The sequence below is a fragment of the Hyperolius riggenbachi genome, chromosome 11 (assembly GCF_040937935.1).
Source record: "Hyperolius riggenbachi isolate aHypRig1 chromosome 11, aHypRig1.pri, whole genome shotgun sequence".
In the NCBI taxonomy this organism is placed as follows: Eukaryota; Metazoa; Chordata; class Amphibia; order Anura; family Hyperoliidae; genus Hyperolius; species Hyperolius riggenbachi.
The window spans coordinates 14,175,386-14,192,528 of record NC_090656.1 but is presented as its reverse complement, the minus strand read 5'-3'; the positions used below and the strand labels follow the sequence as shown (position 1 = coordinate 14,192,528).

The 17,143-nt window shown below is 47.0% G+C and overlaps 1 protein-coding gene across 3 annotated transcripts in view; it reads left to right on the top strand.

Annotated features, from left to right (window-relative positions):
- The window catches only part of COG8 (component of oligomeric golgi complex 8), a 34,793-nt gene extending 17,650 nt beyond the window's left edge, over positions 1–17,143 (top strand). Inside the window, exons 1-3 of one of the 3 annotated variants that reach the window (XM_068260573.1) lie at positions 11,177–11,231; positions 14,295–14,864; positions 16,845–17,143. In XM_068260573.1, coding sequence (XP_068116674.1) covers positions 14,306–14,864; positions 16,845–17,002 — 717 coding nt within the window. In that variant the 5' untranslated portion in view covers positions 11,177–11,231; positions 14,295–14,305 and the 3' untranslated portion in view covers positions 17,003–17,143. Of the gene's footprint in view, positions 1–11,176; positions 11,261–14,294; positions 14,865–16,844 lie in introns of those variants that run through there. The other 2 variants (XM_068260572.1, XM_068260574.1) reach the window with 2 other exon arrangements.

Here is a 17,143-nt window from a genome sequence, read left to right as displayed (position 1 = left end):
CTAAATCATTTATTCATAATTATTGTAAAAATGAAGCACTTTTTTTATTTAGATTTTTATTACAATATTTTCACTGGAGTTCCTCTTTAAAATGCATTTTCCTGGTGCCTCCATGGCAGCATAACAGCCATTGAGGACTGCGTTGCCTTCCTCGCAGTCCTCCCGAGTGCCATCATTTGCCTTCTATCAGCCATGGTAATCCGCCGTCTTCTGCGCATGCGTGGCCTGGCCTGTATAAACAGAAAGTCGCGTCAGAGACTAGAGAGAGGAACGCACGCTGGAGCGCAAGGAAAGTATGTAGCTGCCGCTGCCCAGATAGTAATTTAAGCTGGAGGGGAGAGCCCCGAGGGGGGGGGGGGGTGGGGTGGGGGGGGGAAGGGACGTCCCCCTCCCTGTCGAGTGTGGCCATGGCTTTCCCCTCATGCTGTGACCCCTCCAGCCCCCCCAAAACGCGGGAGCAGGGGCTGCAGGCCCTATTGTTACGCCAGTGTGACTGAGTGTCCAGCTGATCGAATTTGGTCTGTCCACAATGAAGCAACGACTATTATCTTGGGTCAGCTGTGCCCCCCAACACACTCATATAGCCGGTCATTGCTTCATTGTGATACGCAAGCCCCTTCACCGTGGCAAGGTAACGATCACGAAGGGGAATTGATACATGTACATGCCCTTTGTTTTGTTGTTGCAGCCGCAGTGTAGCCAGAATGATTCGGCAGGCATGTACATGCACCAGAAAAATTATTATAGCGGACGCTGCTAGCAGCCTTAAAAATTCAGGAATCCACCTGGAGTCCTGGACCCTGTTGGTGGTGGCGGAGAAGGCAGTCAAGCGGCCTGCAGGCAGAGATGCTGTGTGGGGACCGACTTAGTCTTGGGGCAGCAGTGTTCTCCCCAGAATTTTTTTCCAGCCGGGTGGCATGAAAAAGTAGCCGGGTGGGGCGAGATGAGAGAATGCAGAGCTGGTGCTCCTCTGCACAACTCTGCTTAACTCTGCTTATAGTATAGGAGGAGGTGAGCTGATGACAGCCGGGTGGTCACCAAAACTAGCCGGGTGGAGCACCCGGCTAAAAGAGCCTGGGTAGAACACTGGGCAGGCAGTCACACGGCATGCGGGCAGAGATGCCGTGTGTGGGGACTGACTTAGTCTTCGGGCAGGCCTGACCGTGCTTTGCAGACCAGGCATCTGTGGTCAGATGGACCCTTGACCCAACGCTGTGTGCCAGAGATGACACCACTTGCCTTTCAACATCACTGTACAGTTTGGGCATCGTCTCTTTTGAGAAATAATTGCGGCCTGGTATCTTCCACTGTGGTGTGTGGCATTGCTTTTGTGTGCTGCGTTTCCTCAGGTGGTCATCCCATTGCAGTTTGTGCTTTTTCATCATGTGCCTTTGTAAGGAAGTTGTCCCTACGCGGGTCGTGGTCTTTCCACGGCTCAATTTTCGGTGGCAGAGAGTACAGATGGCATTGCTCTCATCTGAGGCAGACACACAAAAAATGTCCACACCACTGAGCCCTGTGATGATGGCACTTTGGTGATGGCTGCCGACTGAGTGTTAAGTGGGGTGCCAAAATCAGAGCAGGAGGAGGAAGATATGTCACACTTCCGTGCGGAAGCTGAGGAAGATGAGGTGTTCTGTGTTAAATAGTCTACTATGTCCTGACAATATTGGGGTTGATGGCATGTGCCTTCTTCTGAACACTGTACTTTGGTCGAGGGCCGCACGAAATCACGACAGCATGACCTCGAATAGACCTGCCGGGTGGCCTGGCTCTGCCTGTTGTTTTGTTCGTATTGGGGGGATAAATAGAGTTGAGCCGAAATTTTCGTAATTTCGCATTACTATAATTACGCATGCGAAATTTGCGATTACGATGCGAAATTACGGTAGCGTAATTGCCATTAAAATCGTAATTGAAAATACCATAAGCGTAATTTTCAACGTGTAATTTCGCGTTTCGTTCATGCCGTAATTTCGCATTAAACGCTACCGTAATTTCGCGTTAAACCGTAACGCTCCGTATAATATAAAAAAGCCGCCGACTTTAAGGGTTAATAGCAAAGCCCCCTTAAATGCTAAGAGCCTCAAATTTGGAGAATATATTAAGGAGATCAGGAGGAATAAGAGGAAAACATTTTTTTTTCAAAAAGACCTTATAGTTTTTGAGAAAATCGATGTTAAAGTTTCAAAGTAAAAATGTATATGTTACGGCCAGAACCCGAAGTGTGGCCACTTCTAGTTCTGGCCGGCCACTTCGGGTTCTGGCCGGCCAATGCGCGAAGTGGCCGCAGCGCTGCGGCCAATGTGAGAAATGTTTTGTTGACGCCGTCTCGCCGCGGCCAAATTGATGACAAACTTGCTTAATTTTAATGAAATGTAGCCGGCGGCAATGTCATAGATGAAGCCGCCGGCTTTCGCGCACTGCCTCTCCCCGATCCCCCCTCCCTCCTCTCCCCGCCTCCCATTACAATACATAGCAGCCGGGCGGGGACATGCAGCCGGAGAGTCGTTCGTCGCGGCAGGGGAATGCAGAGCGGGTGCTGGCAGAAGCGATGTCTGCAGCCTCCCCCGCTCTGCTGCCCCTGCTGCGACGAACGACTCTCCGGCTGCATGTCCCCGCCCGGCTGCTACGTATTGTAATGGGAGGCGGCGAGAGGAGGGAGGGGGGATCGGGGAGAGGCAGTGCGCGAAAGCCGGCGGCTTCATCTATTCTATGACATTGCCGCCGGCTACATTTCATTAAATTAAGCAAGTTTGTCATCAATTTGGCCGGGCGAGACGGCTGTAAACATTCCATTTCTCACATTGGCCGCAGCGCTGCGGCCACTTCGCATATTGGCCGGCCAGAACCCGAAGTGGCCGGCCAGAACTAGAAGTGGCCACACTTCGGGTTCTGGCCGTAACATATACATTTCAAAACCCCCGACTTTAACGGTTAATAGCAAAGCCTGCTTAAAGTTTAGGAACACCAAATTCCTAGGGTATATTAAGGGGATCAGTGGGAATAAGAGGACATTTTTTTTTTTTCAAAAAGACCTTATAGTTTTTGAGAAAATCGATTTTTAAGTTTCAAGGGCAAAAATGTCTTTTAAATGCGGAAAATGTCAGTTTTTTTTGCACAGGTAACAATAGTGTAGTATTTTCATAGATTCCCCCAAGTGGGAAGAGTTTTACTTACTTCGTTCTGAGTGTGGGAAATATAAAAAAAAAACGACGTGGGGTCCCCCCTCCCAGGCCTCTTTAACCCCTTGTCCCCCATGCAGGCTGGGATAGCCAGAATGCGGAGCACCGGCCGCGTGGGGCTTCGCACCCTGACTATACCAGCCCGCATGGTCCATGGATTGGGGGGTCTCGGAAGGGGAGGGGCAGCCAAGCTTTCCCCTCCCCCTCCAAGCCCTTGTCCAATCCAAGGACAAGGGGCTCTTCTCCACCTCCGATGGGCGGTGGAGGTGGAGGCCGCGATTTCCTGGGCGGGGGGGGGGGGTTCATGGTGGAATCTGGGAGTCCACTTTAAAAAGGGGTCTCCCGGATGCCCACCCCCCCTCCCAGGAGAAATGAGTATAGAGGTACTTGTACCCCTTACCCATTTTCTTTAAGAGTTAAAAGTAAATAAACACACAAACACTTAGAAATTCAAAGATGCTTAGAGAGCTCTGAGCTATATAGCTCAGAGCTCTGTCGGGTCTGTGCGGCTGCTGAGCGGCGAGTGGCGTCGGGTGCGGCGTAGTTACAATGTAACAAAGTTGTTACATTGTAATAACTTTGTTACATTGTAACTGATAGAACATTTCTGAGGCTATTGCGAGGGATCATTTATTTAAAGGGACAGGTAAGTATTAATGGTTAATTAAGAATATTAAAGGACTTTTTTCGTGGTTATGTTTTTTGTTCAATTAAAATACTTTTTCTAAGTGTTTGCGTGTTTATTTACTTTTAACTCTTAAAGGAAATGGGTAAGGGGTACAAGTACCTCTATACTCATTTCTCCTGGGAGGGGGGTGGGCATCTGGGCTACCCCTTTTTAAAGGGGACTCCCAGATTCCACCATGAACCCCCCCCCCCCCCAGGAAATCGCGGCCTCCACCTCCACCGCCCATCGGAGGTGGAGAAGAGCCCCTTGTCCTTGGATTGGACAAGGGCTCGGAGGGGGAGGGGAAAGCTTGGCTGCCCCTCCCCTTCCGAGACCCCCCAATCCATGGACCATGCGGGCTGGTATAGTCAGGGTGCGGAGCCCCACGCGGCCGGTGCTCCGCATTCTGGCTATCCCAGCCTGCATGGGGGACAAGGGGTTAAAGAGGTCTGGGAGGGGGGGGACCCCACGTCGGGTTTTTTTTTATATTTCCCACACTCAGAACGAAGTAAGTAAAACACTTCCCACTTGGGGGAATCTATGAAAATAATACACTATTGTTACCTGTGCAAAAAAAACCTGACATTTTCCGCATTTAAAAGACATTTTTGCCCTTGAAACTTAAAAATCGATTTTCTCAAAAACTATAAGGTCTTTTTGAAAAAAAAAAATTTCCTCTTATTCTCACTGATCCCCTTAATATACCCTAGGAATTTGGTGTTCCTAAACTTTAAGCAGGCTTTGCTATTAACCGTTAAAGTCGGCGGGTTTTTAAATGTATACATTTTTACTTTGAAACTTTAACATCGATTTTCTCAAAAACTATAAGGTCTTTTTGAAAAAAAAATGTTTTCCTCTTATTCCTCCTGATCTCCTTAATATATTCTCCAAATTTGAGGCTCTTGGCATTTAAGGGGGCTTTGCTATTAACCCTTAAAGTCGGCGGCTACCTAACATTGATCCATGCGTCAACTTTTCCGCTTGGGAGCATGGCCATACGCATTAATTTCGTAATACCCACTGTAATGCGAAAATTACGCTTACGCGAAATTTCGCTAAATCCTTCTTCATTACGATTATGTACTTACGGCCATAATCGTAATTACGCGAAATTTCACTAAATCGTAATTACGTCATTACGCTCATCTCTAGGGATAAAGTGAAAGGTATGCACTGACTTGACTAATACAATGTGCAGTCACACAGGTGCAGTGAAAGGTATGCAGTGACTGGTATTATAATACATTGTGCAGCAGTCACACTAGGCACTGAATGTGCTGGGTGTGGCACAGTATAGCAATTAGCAAGGGCCAGCTGCGACAGACAAGGCTGTAAATGCAGTGTCAATGGGCCACACACACAAAAAAACATATCACAAGAACATTAGCTCTCAAAAGAGCGGTTTTGGTGGTGCTTTTCATCAACAAATATCAGCAAGGAGCAAGCTAAAAAGAGCCTAACTAAGCTTTCCCTATCTCTGCAGCAACCTCTCTCCCTTCTCTAACTAATAACAGCAGCAGGGAAGGGGGCTTTAGGAGAGTGCAGCCTGATTGGATGCCATGTGTCTGCTGACTGTGATGTAGAGGGTAAATTTTAGCCCAATGGTGTAGTATAGGGTACAGTGTGAACTCGCATAAAGTTTGGGCCATCTCTACAGCAGAGCAGCATTTCTGGTCATTGCTGCTGAATACATTGGTGGAAGATGTATGGGATCCTTAGTGTCGGACTGGGAAGTGGAAAAACTGAGGAAATCCACCTGCTGGCCAAGCAGCAGTAACCCTGTGTTATCACTCCCAATAGAAACCTGCAGCAAGTCTTCACTGTGAGCAGCAACACCTGATTACTGCTGCTTGGCCAGCAAGTGGATTTCCTCAGCTTTTCCACCTCCCAGTCCAACACTGCAGCCTTTGACCAGTATTGCTGCTGTTCTGGCAGGGGCGTAACTAGAAATCAGGGATGCTCATCCGGATTTCAGATATCCGGGTATCCCGGATATCCGACCATTTTTACATTATCCGGCCAGATCCCGGATAGTTGGGCAGAAATCCGGATAGCTATCTGCGAATAGTTGGACGGCCAACCCGGATATCTGCGGATTTCTACCAGATATCCGAATCCGGATTACAAGTTCGGTGGCAAAAAGGACCACCACCTCCTCCCTCTCTCATCTTGTCTTCCAGAGATTCGTAGGCTGTCAAAAGCAAGCTCACATACATTGGCCAGGAATCAAACCCAGGTCAACTGCTTGGAAGGCAGCTATGCTCACCACTATACTACCGACAGCACTACATGCTGAAGCCAGCCTAGCATGTACCATTGTGATATACCCAAGAGAAAAATGAGCTTGCTTATTTGCCTAATTTGCTAGATGATGCTGGTGTAACACACACAGCAAAGGACAGCAATTTGAAGTCTGGAAGATTCCAGGGGAAGGGTGAAAAGCTAGGTGGCCATGCAACCATTCCTGCTAACCTAAAGCTTACTTGTGGCTTACAACACATTGGCTTAAGACTTTACCAAATCCAATGCTCCAATATGGGGAAGCTTTGCTGCTTGCTGGTTTTTGTTTTTAAGTGTGGTGTCACAGTTCACTCATCTCTTCATCTACAAGAAAGGCCCAGGAGTAGTCTTAGCTACCATAATATATATGTTACGGCAGGGCCCTTATTACACTTTCTCTTACAGAGCTATGGAAACCGTTTTGCCCGTGCGATAAAGCGAGGTGCAAAAATTTAATCCTGCCTAGCAGAGGATGGTTTCAATCCATCAACCTCTGGGTTATGGGCCCAGCACACTTCCGCTGCACCACTCTGCAGTCTGGTTACATTTGTATACAATCTTCAAGTTTAAGAAGGGTACATTAGTTGAAATAGTTACACTACAATCTATGTTACAGCAAGGCCCTAATGACAATTTCTCTTAAGGGGCTATGGCCACCGATTGGCCCATGTGGTAAAGCAAGGTGTAAAAAACAAAGTACACCTAGCAGAGGATGGTTTCAATCCATCAACCTCTGGGTTATGGACCCAGCACGCTTCCACTGCACCACTCTTCTACCACACAGTGTATGCTTCGTTGTAGGAAAAAGTGGTGTTAAACTTCTTGGAGCAGACTTCCTCCCTCCAAAAGACACACATACATCACCATAAAATCATTTAGCAGCAACTACATACACAGTCTCTGTGGTGCAATTAGCACATTCGGCTGTTAACCGAAAGGTTGGTGGTTCAAGCCCACCCAGGGATGGCCTTGCCTTTTGTGTTCAACAGTTGTCCGAAGAGAACCCCAGAAAGCCATGTAGCTACTTAACCACCATTTTAGTAAGCGACTCCGGTTATTCTCTCCCTTTCTGTATATAAGGACATAAATTGTTTAGTTTCATATAACTGGCAACCCCATCTAACTATCTAACTACCTGTCTTGATCTTTCTGATTCAAGATATAAGACTTGAACCTGGCATCAATTACCTCCTTATAATATTCTTCTTGTTCACATGCATTATGAGGAAAATGTTGCTCTTTATAAGCTCTGCAATGTATTATTTGACTTGTTTTTTCCTTTCTTTGTTTTTGTTTCGAATGAGCAATTAGCCAGACCATCTAAATAAGAAGGTCTATGAGATGTATATTGCATTTTTGTATTATGCTCAATGTTCGACCATGATGCAATGTGATTGTAGATTGGATGCCCTACTTTGTTATCAATAAAATTGTTTGAAAAAAGAAAGCCATGTAGCAGCAACTACATACACAGTCTCTCTGGCACAATTGGTTAGCGCATTTGGCTGTTAACTGAAAGGTTGGTGGTTCAAGGCCACCCAGGGATGGCCTTGCCTTTTGTGTTCAATAGTTGTCCGAAGAGAACCCCAGATAGCCATGTAGCAGCAACTACATACACAGTCTCTGTGGCACAATTGGTTAGCGCATTTGGCTGTTAACCGAAAGGGACGGCCTTGCCTTTTGTGTTTTGTGAAGGGAACTAATGTACCCTTCTTAAACTTGAAGATTGTATACAAATGTAAGCAGACTGCAGAGTGGCGCAGCGGAAGTGTGCTGGGCCCATAACCCAGAGGTTGATGGATCAAAACCATCCTCTGCTAGGCATGATTTCATTTTTGCACCTCGCTTTATCGCATGGGCAAAACGGTTTCCATAGCCCTGTAAGAGAAAGTGTAATAAGGGCCCTGCCGTAACATAGATATTACAGTAGCTAAGACTACTCCTGGACCTTTCTTGTAGTCGAAGAGATGAGTGAAATGGCTGGCTTCAGCCTGTAATGTTAGTTGACCTGGGTTCGATTCCCGGCCAATGGTGGTATAGTGGTGAGCATAGCTGCGTTCCAAGCAGTTGACCTGGGTTTGATTCCTGGCCAATGTATGTGAGCTTGCTTTTGACAGCCTACAAATCCCCGGAAGACAAGACAAAATGAGAGAGAGAGAGAGAGAGGAAGGGAGAGGGTAGAGGTGTTTTTAAAGCATTTTAAAGGGCACTTCTGGTTTGTCTATCTGGATATCCGAATAGGTCGGATATCCGCATTCACGCGGATATCTAAAAGGTCGGATTCGGATATCTGAACCGGATCCGGATAGCTGGATATCCGGATCAATTCGGATTTTAAAAAGTACTATCCGAGCATCCCTACTAGAAATCACTGCCCCCCCCCCCCCCCCCCCATGCAAGAACTTTGGATGCCCCCCCCCCCTGCAAAAACTTTGGATGCTCCCCCTTCCCCCCCCTCGCTTTCAGGTAAACTGAGAACCAATGTCATTCAATTGGCTAGTGCACACTTGAAAGTGTTTTCCTCATACAGATAAAACAGACAGCAGTGAAGCACTGCACACATTTCCTCTATCAATAACATTAGCTTCTGTGATAAAACGTGCATGTTTTCACACATACAGACACACCTGGTGTGCAGAAAACGCCTACAGAGAACCGTCAGACGAATGTGCTCCCAGCCTCAGCTTATTACACTCATCTGTCCATCTCTGATGGAGCAAAACTGGCTCTGCAGACTCCTCCAGCAACACTACAGTACACAGCACTTGGGGAGGGGTATAGAGGTTGGTGGCAGGGCTCTGTACACAAGAACCTGCTGCACACTGAATAGGGACAAATCTTTGTCTGCAAAACTTTGCATGATTCCTCATCAGCAGGGATGAGCAGAAACTACGCCAGTGCGAATTTACGCATCGTAGTTCGCATCTACGCATCGTAGTTCATAGGCGAAGTTTCAAACCTACGCTTACGAATTTACGCGTAGCGAAGTACCGCTAGGCGTAGCTTACGCCCACTATGTGTATTTAACATGTGTATTGCGTAGTGAACTATGAATGCGTTACTCGCGTCTAATTTTCCGCATGCGATTGTATGCATACAAATGTTTGCATTGGAAAGGGGAATGTACGCATAGAAAGGTTCCCAGTATATGCATTTCTAAAGAAATTAATGCGTACAATTTTCTGCATACGGGCATAAGTATCCGCATACACTACGCTTCGCACTACGCGTAATTGCGTATTTTATTTTTTACGAAATGCATACGAAGCGAATATTTGTTTTCGAAGCCGTAGTTTGGCGAAGTGTAATTGCGTAAAACCGCGTATTTCCAGCGTAGCGAGGTTGGCTGACTATGACCATCCCTGCTCATCAGTGGCTGAGAAGATGCAGTCATTAGAACAACTGTGCAGAGAATAGAAAACGTTTTCTCTCCGTTCCTTAGTTGTCCATCTCACATGACAGGGAAAAGAAACTTCTCCCCCCACAGGGCCCCCCTGCGACTGCATCCCTTGACGTCGCACACATGCGCCGATTGCTCCAGTCAATAGCCTAGCTCGGGAAATGCTTTGTCTGACCATTCTGCTGCGTTTTGCGTTGACAATTTTCTGTGTGTTTTGAAATCCTGCAACGTTTGCGAGTTCGTCATTACAGTATATGTCACTGCAAATGAAAAAATTGTGGAACAATTGCGTCAAAACGTTTGTGGAAAATGCAATGGCAAAAGCAGATGAAGAATTGAAAATGGCAGGGAAAAACGGCCCTGCAAGTGTGTTGCCTCCCTTATGCTAGGGATACACGGTACGTTTCTGTACCGTATATCAATCAGCTGATCCGGCCAGCTGATAATATTCAGCTGGCCCGATCAAGCCGCTCGGCCCCTGCCCGCTCGATTCCCGCCTGCGGACAATGGCAGGGAATCGAGCGCTGATAAGGAAGCGCCGGCGGGGACGCGGCGGCAGTCGATCCGGCGCCTAATCGGCCGCCGTATCGACCCGCAGGGGCGTAGCAATAGGGGTTGCAGAGGTAGCGACCGCATCGGGGCCCTTGGGCCAGAGGGGCCCCGAAGGGCCCTCCCTCAACTACAGTATTAGCTCTCTATTGGTCCTGTCCTCATAAAAATAACTTCAATACATACTTTTAATAGTGGTAATCATTAACAAACTGTTTCCCATCCTTTTCTTGCACCTCTGACACTGTTGTTGCCCTTGGCAGGTTTTGGTGCGCCGTATCAATTGTTATATATAGAGTGCTTGGGGGGCCCCATTGTAAAACTTGCATCGGGGCCCACAGCTCATTAGCTACGCCACTGTACGACCCGTGTATTTTAGGCATTAGTCTCTGATTTGTTACATGTGCTAAAGCCAGATGCGATCACAGCAAATCAGAGTTTTGCAAATCTTTCAGCTGATTAAACAAGTCACATGCTTCTCCGTGAATTCTCCTAGACATGACCATCACTACCCCCCAGCCTAGTTCCAGCTTGCATGCAAATTTCATGTAAATTGATTGCCGCTTGGAATAACACCGATCAAAAACATCAGCCATTACATTTTTATTCTATTTGCAAGCTGCCCCCTCTACACCATTCAATTCCAAGCGTGATCGATTGAATTTGATTGGATTGAATTCTATTAGATTGATTAAATCTGACATGTCCGATCGGGATTTGATCGATCGTGTGATCGATTTGCATTGAAAACTAGCCAAAATCGATCACATGGTTGATCAAATCCCGATCATGTTGGATTTAATCGATTTAATCGAATCCAATCGAATTCGATCAATCGCGCCTGGAATTGAATGGTGTAGGGGGGCTTTACACAAAATTAGCAGAATGTGCATTGGCTGCTTATACGTGACTTGAGCTGCAACTGGTGAGCCCATTATTACATGAGATAATGCCAATCCTGTACAGCAGGGGGCGCTGTGTCCCTGTCAGGTAGGTGAGATTACATTTCCGTCCACCATGCGGAGACTCTGCAGCCAATCACATGGAGGGAGGAGGAGACAATGTCACATGACTTGCAGCGAGGCCTAGAGAGACTACAATTCCCAGCAGCCATTGCTGCATTATGACGTCAATCTGCAGCGCCTGACAGGTGAACTATCCAGAGTGGTCTGCATGAAGGTCTGTCCTGAGGCTGGGGGAGGGGACTATACATTGTATAATGGTTATATACAGTGCAGATAACATGCAGGGGAGGGGACTATAGTATAAGGATTGTGTTGCTTCTATATAATGCAGATAAGAAGATGGAGGAATTACACATTCTATATAGTCTGTATTATTATTATTATAATTATTATGCACCCCATACCTGTGTTGCCAACTCATCCCTTTAATTACTGACATATGAATTATACAGGTTTTGTGGCTATTTAGATGCGGTTAAGGCACTGATTATTTGCAAATAGCCCCAGAACCTGTATAACTTGGATGTGTCATCTATGCTGTGCTTGAAGATACCGCAATGTAGATGTGTCAGTAATTAAAGGGATGAGTTGGCAACACTGCCCCATGTTCGTTTCCTACTTTGTACAGTGCCATGGAATATGTTGGCGCTTTATCAATTAATAATATAGAATAAGATGCATACCTCCCAACTTTTTGAGATGAGAAAGAGGGACACTTAAAGGGAACCTGAACTGAGTAAAATTATTTAAAATAAACACATGACATGGCTGCAAATGAATATTACATAACTAACCTCACTGTCAGTTCCTCTCAGAACCTCACCATTTTCTTCTTACAGTGATCCCTTCCAGTTCTGACAATATTTTGTCAGAACTGAAATACAGCAGTTGCTGTCAGCTATATATCAGGTGCTGTCAGTTACAAATGAATGTGCAAGGTAATGTCCCTGCTTCCCTATGGCTCAAGTGGGCGATATTACAGTTTAACAGTGTGCTGACCAGGAAGCTGTAATGGGGTAATGGCCATTTTCAAAATGGAGGATGGAGAATTCCATTGATCACAGTGGGACGCGGGAAAGGAGAAAGAGATTGAGGAGTAGACTACACAGGAGGTAAGTACGACCTGTATATGGTTATTTTGACTTTATTTTTAGTTCAGGTTCTATTTAAGCCACGCCCCTGCCACATCCCCTAGTCACGCATACCATAAAGATTTCATAAGAAAAATATGTTGTTTTACAATTCAAACCACACTGGTCCTTTCTATCCTGGTTCATTTTCCTTCATATTAACATTTTAAAATTAGTAATGTATCAATTTAAAGGATGGGAATAAAGTTACAAGACAATCAAACACATTTGTTTTCAGTAGAGAAATATATATATTTACATAGAAAGAGGGACAAAGTCCTGAAAGAGGGACAAATGAGGAGGAAATAGGTACAGAGGGACAGGGCTTCCAAAGAGGGACTGTCCCTCCTAAAGAGAGACAGTTGGGAGCTATGACCACGGTTTTTTCCTACTTTGTACAGTGCCATGGAATATGTTGGCGCTTTATGAATCAATAATAATAATAATAATCTAGAATAAGATGTGTGATAGGGAAGATATTACATTACATCTCTTATGTCCAGCAGAGCTGTGGTTGTGGCTTTGTGGGAATGTTCATGTTACAAATAACATTTGCTACAATTTGTCCAGAGGCTCACAGACCATACACTGTACAGTATACAGATGGCTTCCAGGACCTACATTTAACCCCTTGCCGACCAGAACGCAGCCCCAGGACCACTCCACGCCGATTGGTGGGAATGGTTGCGGGCGGGGATTGCAGGAGATCGCTCTCTGCATGCGATTGCCGCTTGGAGACTGTTAGACTGCGAAACTGCCGTCTATTAAAATTGTGCAGCGCTGCGATCCATTGGCACTCACAAAACTGATCCCCCTGTCATACACTGAAGCCTATGACAGCCGATCACGCTGATTGGCTGGCCCCGAGGGAGGGAGGTAAAATAAATTTTAAAAATACACAAATTTATTTAAAAAATAATGAAATAAATATTTATAAAAAAAAAAAAAAAAAACCCAAACAACTGGGGAGCGATCAGACCCCACCAACAGAGAGCTCTGTTGGTGGGGAGAAAAGGGGGGGGGGGGAAATCACTTGTGTGCTGAGTTGGACGGCCCTGCGGCAAGACCCTAAAGCTGCAGTGGCCTATTAAGTAAAAAATGGCCTGGTGACTAAGGGGGTTTAACACCGCGGTCCTCAAGTGGTTAAAGTGGACCTGTCATGGGAAAAAAGTTCTGTTGTACTTACTTGGAGCTTCTTTCAGTATCCTCGGTTTTCTCCATCGTTCTCCGTTGATCAGCTGTGACCCATCAGCTACTGCGCACCTCCTTGCTTGCACTCCTGTGGCTGGGGCCATGCATGTGCAGTAGCTCCCGACTGGTGTGCTGGCAAACTTTTGGTGCGGCTCAGCTGCTTAAAGGAGAGCAAAGGGGAAAAACCGAGGGACCCGTCAGGCTTCAGAGGGCTGAAAGTGGCCCAAGGTCGGTCAAATAAAACTGTTAAGCCCCCCTTCCACCCCCACTAACATTCTCTTAAAAGGAATGTCTGAGGAAGAAATAATTTTTAAAAAAATCAACTTACCCGGTGCTTCCTCCAGCCCCTGTCAGCCGTCCTGTGCCCTTGCAGCTCTGCTTCCTGCCGGTGGCCCGGGGTCCCCTCTGGTGCAAGATGTCAGCATCCACTGTACCTGCACAGTACACTACAGATGACATCAGCGCCACCGCGAGCTCTCGTGCAGGCGCAGTGGATGCCGACCAGATTAGATTCCGGGTCACCGGCGGGAAGCAGAGCTGCGAGGGCACAGGACGGCTGACAGGGGCTGGAGGAAGCCCTGGGTAAGTAGATTTTTTTTGTTTTTTTTGTTTTTGTTTTGTTTTGTTTCGTTTTTATTTCTTCTGTGGACAACCCCTTTGAAAAACAAACGAACAAACAAAAAAAACATAAATTGACATGGTTGTGAGATATTGTAAATAGTAGAATATCTACACTTAACACTAACTTCTCCCCTACCTACCCCTAACACTAACCTCTCCCCTGCCTACCCCTAACACTAACCTCCCCCCACCTATGCCTAACTGATCGATTTGGCACTTTGGGAGGCAATCTATAAGTATACAGCTACCTTTAGGGTTTTGTCAATGTTAGCATTTGACTTATGTAGCATTCTGTGTTCTCTGCAGGAACCGCAGTCATGTTGATAAGAAGAGGCTGCCGGGTTTTCGGTCTCCTCCTGTCGCGCTGCTCACCCAGTCTGGTTCTCAGCGCTGTGCCGTCATATCGCCTCTCCTCCTCCTGGTACGGAGTGAAGAGGCGCAGTTACTGGAAGTATCTAAGACGGTCCATCCTCGGAGCCCCAGCCCCACCGTACAAGCGAGTAGCCCAGACTGGAGACCCGATCCTGCGTGGCTTGGCGGAGTCTGTCCCTCCTGAGCGGATCTCTCACCCTGACACTCAGGCTTTGCTGAAGAAAATGTCGCATGTTCTGCGGTCGTGTGGCTGTGTGGGGCTGAGTGCGCCTCAGCTGGGAGTCCCGCTGCGCGTCATAGCACTGGAGCTACCGGAAAACCTGTGTCAGATGGTGCCTCCCGACGTGCGAGCTGCTCGAGAAATGACTCCTATCCCTCTAAAGATCTTCATTAACCCCTCTCTGAGGGTTCTCAGCACCCAGAAAATCAGCTTTCCAGAAGGATGTAGCAGCGTACAAGGCTTCTCCGCTGTGGTCCCGCGATTCCACTCCGTGGAGATATCAGGTAAGCGACATAGTTACTGTGATTGATTTATAGAACACTAACATATTCTGTGGCGATGTAAACAATATATAATACAAAAAACGTATCTGGACAAATGAGGACAAAACTATGCAGCTGTCCATACCCTGCACCCCACCCCTTGCTCCCCCCATGCAGTACAAAGCTAAGCAGCTGTCTCCACTGGCTCCATGCTTGCTAGCTGCATGCTTGCTCCAGGTGCGGCTGCGCCGGCGGCATGCTTGCTCCAGGTGCGGCTGCGCCGGCAGCATGCTTGCTCCAGGTGCGACTGCGCCGGCGGCATGCTTGCTCCAGGTGCGACTGCGCCGGCGGCATGCTTGCTCCAGGTGCGACTGCGCCGGCGGCATGCTTGCTCCAGGTGCGACTGCGCCGGCGGCATGCTTGCTCCAGGTGCGACTGCGCCGGCGGCATGCTTGCTCCAGGTGCGACTGCGCTGGCTGCATGAAATTCAGAATGATAATACAGTATAATCTTGTTATAGTAAACAATTGGGTATAGTGGCCTAAATGTCCAGGTCCCAGCCAAGAACCATTATAAGTATATGGGAGTAATATAATAGAAATGTGCAGGCGCTCTACATATGACACAACAAATATATAAGTCCAGTATATCAACAGTCAATGGTTGTCAGAAACACTTCAGCTTCAAAAAATGCAATCCCTCACCGAGTGAGATGGCTGATTATGTTACAGATCAGCATAGTAAGCAGCTCATACAATTCCACAGATCTTCTGGTTATGCAAGTATCTGAAACTCAAGCAGATGGTATGGACATAGTGTGATACAGTTTGAAAAGATAGACACAAGTGACTGATATCCCTCAGCCTCACCCCTGTGCCAAAATTCAAACACCTGGGTGTTCCCACCACCATCTGTGCCAAAGGTATAACTGTACGCCCACCAGATTTAGATGTTGATTCACCTTTCAGCGACATGCACTTATTCAAAACAAAACCTCCTTGGCTCCAGATTCCTCAAGTGTCCCTTTGAACTCAAGCAGAAACGCCTCACAGGGGATCTGTGCAGAGCTGTGTAGTGTGTGGACCAGGCAGGGACAGCTGATGGCAATTAATGCCAATCAGGTGATCTCATCCACTTCTGTCAGATTTCTACTACCTACTGTAAGTGACAGCAACATAGGAGAAAAGTAATTTATGGCTCATTGTACTCTGGAAAAAACGTACTTCCTATTTGTCTGTGTTTGCACATATTTTAAAATGTTTCGCCATAGTGCCCCTTTAAAGGATACCAGATATCCCAAAAAAAAACCAATATGAAGTGGGTAGGGGAGCAAGAGCTTAAACTTCCTGCTCCTTCCATTCAGTCAGCCGAGTTATGCAAATTTATGGTATGTCCCCCACAGACATCCTGTGCCCGCGCAGCCACTCACCGATGCTCCAGCCCCGCCTCCGGTTTACTTCCGGAATTTGCGACTTTAATGTCGCAAACCACTGCACCTGTGCGGCTGCGTCCTTGTTCCCTCTGACGTCACTGGGAGCGTACTGCACAGTGGTTTGCAACATTAAAGTCGCAAATTCTGGAAGTGAACCGGCGGCAGGGACCGGAACCCTCAGTGAGTCGCTGCACGGACACAGGACGTCTGTGGGGGACCGTTAAAAGCCCCATGTAAGTAAATCCCCCCCCCCTTACAGTACTCTATTAACCCTGTGTTTGTTTCCATGAAAGCAGGAAGTGGACACACTGCAGATTTATTGCAGGATTTGTATCAGCTGTAACACAGAAATGTTTTTCTTTAAAGGTTATTATGCTGTTGCTTATCTTTGAGAGCAAGTTCTGAGTTCAGGGCTGCAAATATGTTCCAGTCATCACATCCTGTTCTTATTTACACTCTACATGGCACCCTGGCTGTTTTTGGAGGCGGGGTTATAAGCGGTTTGGGTGAGTGCTGTGTGTGGTTGGCCTGTCCCCGCTGATCTCAGCTTGTGCTTCTGTCTTTGCCAGGTCTGAATGAGAAAGGGGAACCGACCAGCTGGAGGGCAGAAGGCTGGGCGGCCCGGATTGTGCAGCACGAGATGGACCACTTGGATGGAGTTCTCTACATTGATAAAATGGATCCCAGAACCTTCGTCAATGTCTGCTGGATGGAAGTAAATGATTGATGGATGGAAGAAGCTGCTTTATTCTATAGCAATCCTGACAGGACACTCTCCCTAGTGGTGAACACTGGTAGGGCGGGAAACGCTTTCTTTTTGCTGATAAGACGTTTTTTGAACGAAATTAAAATATTGTGCAGAAGAGTT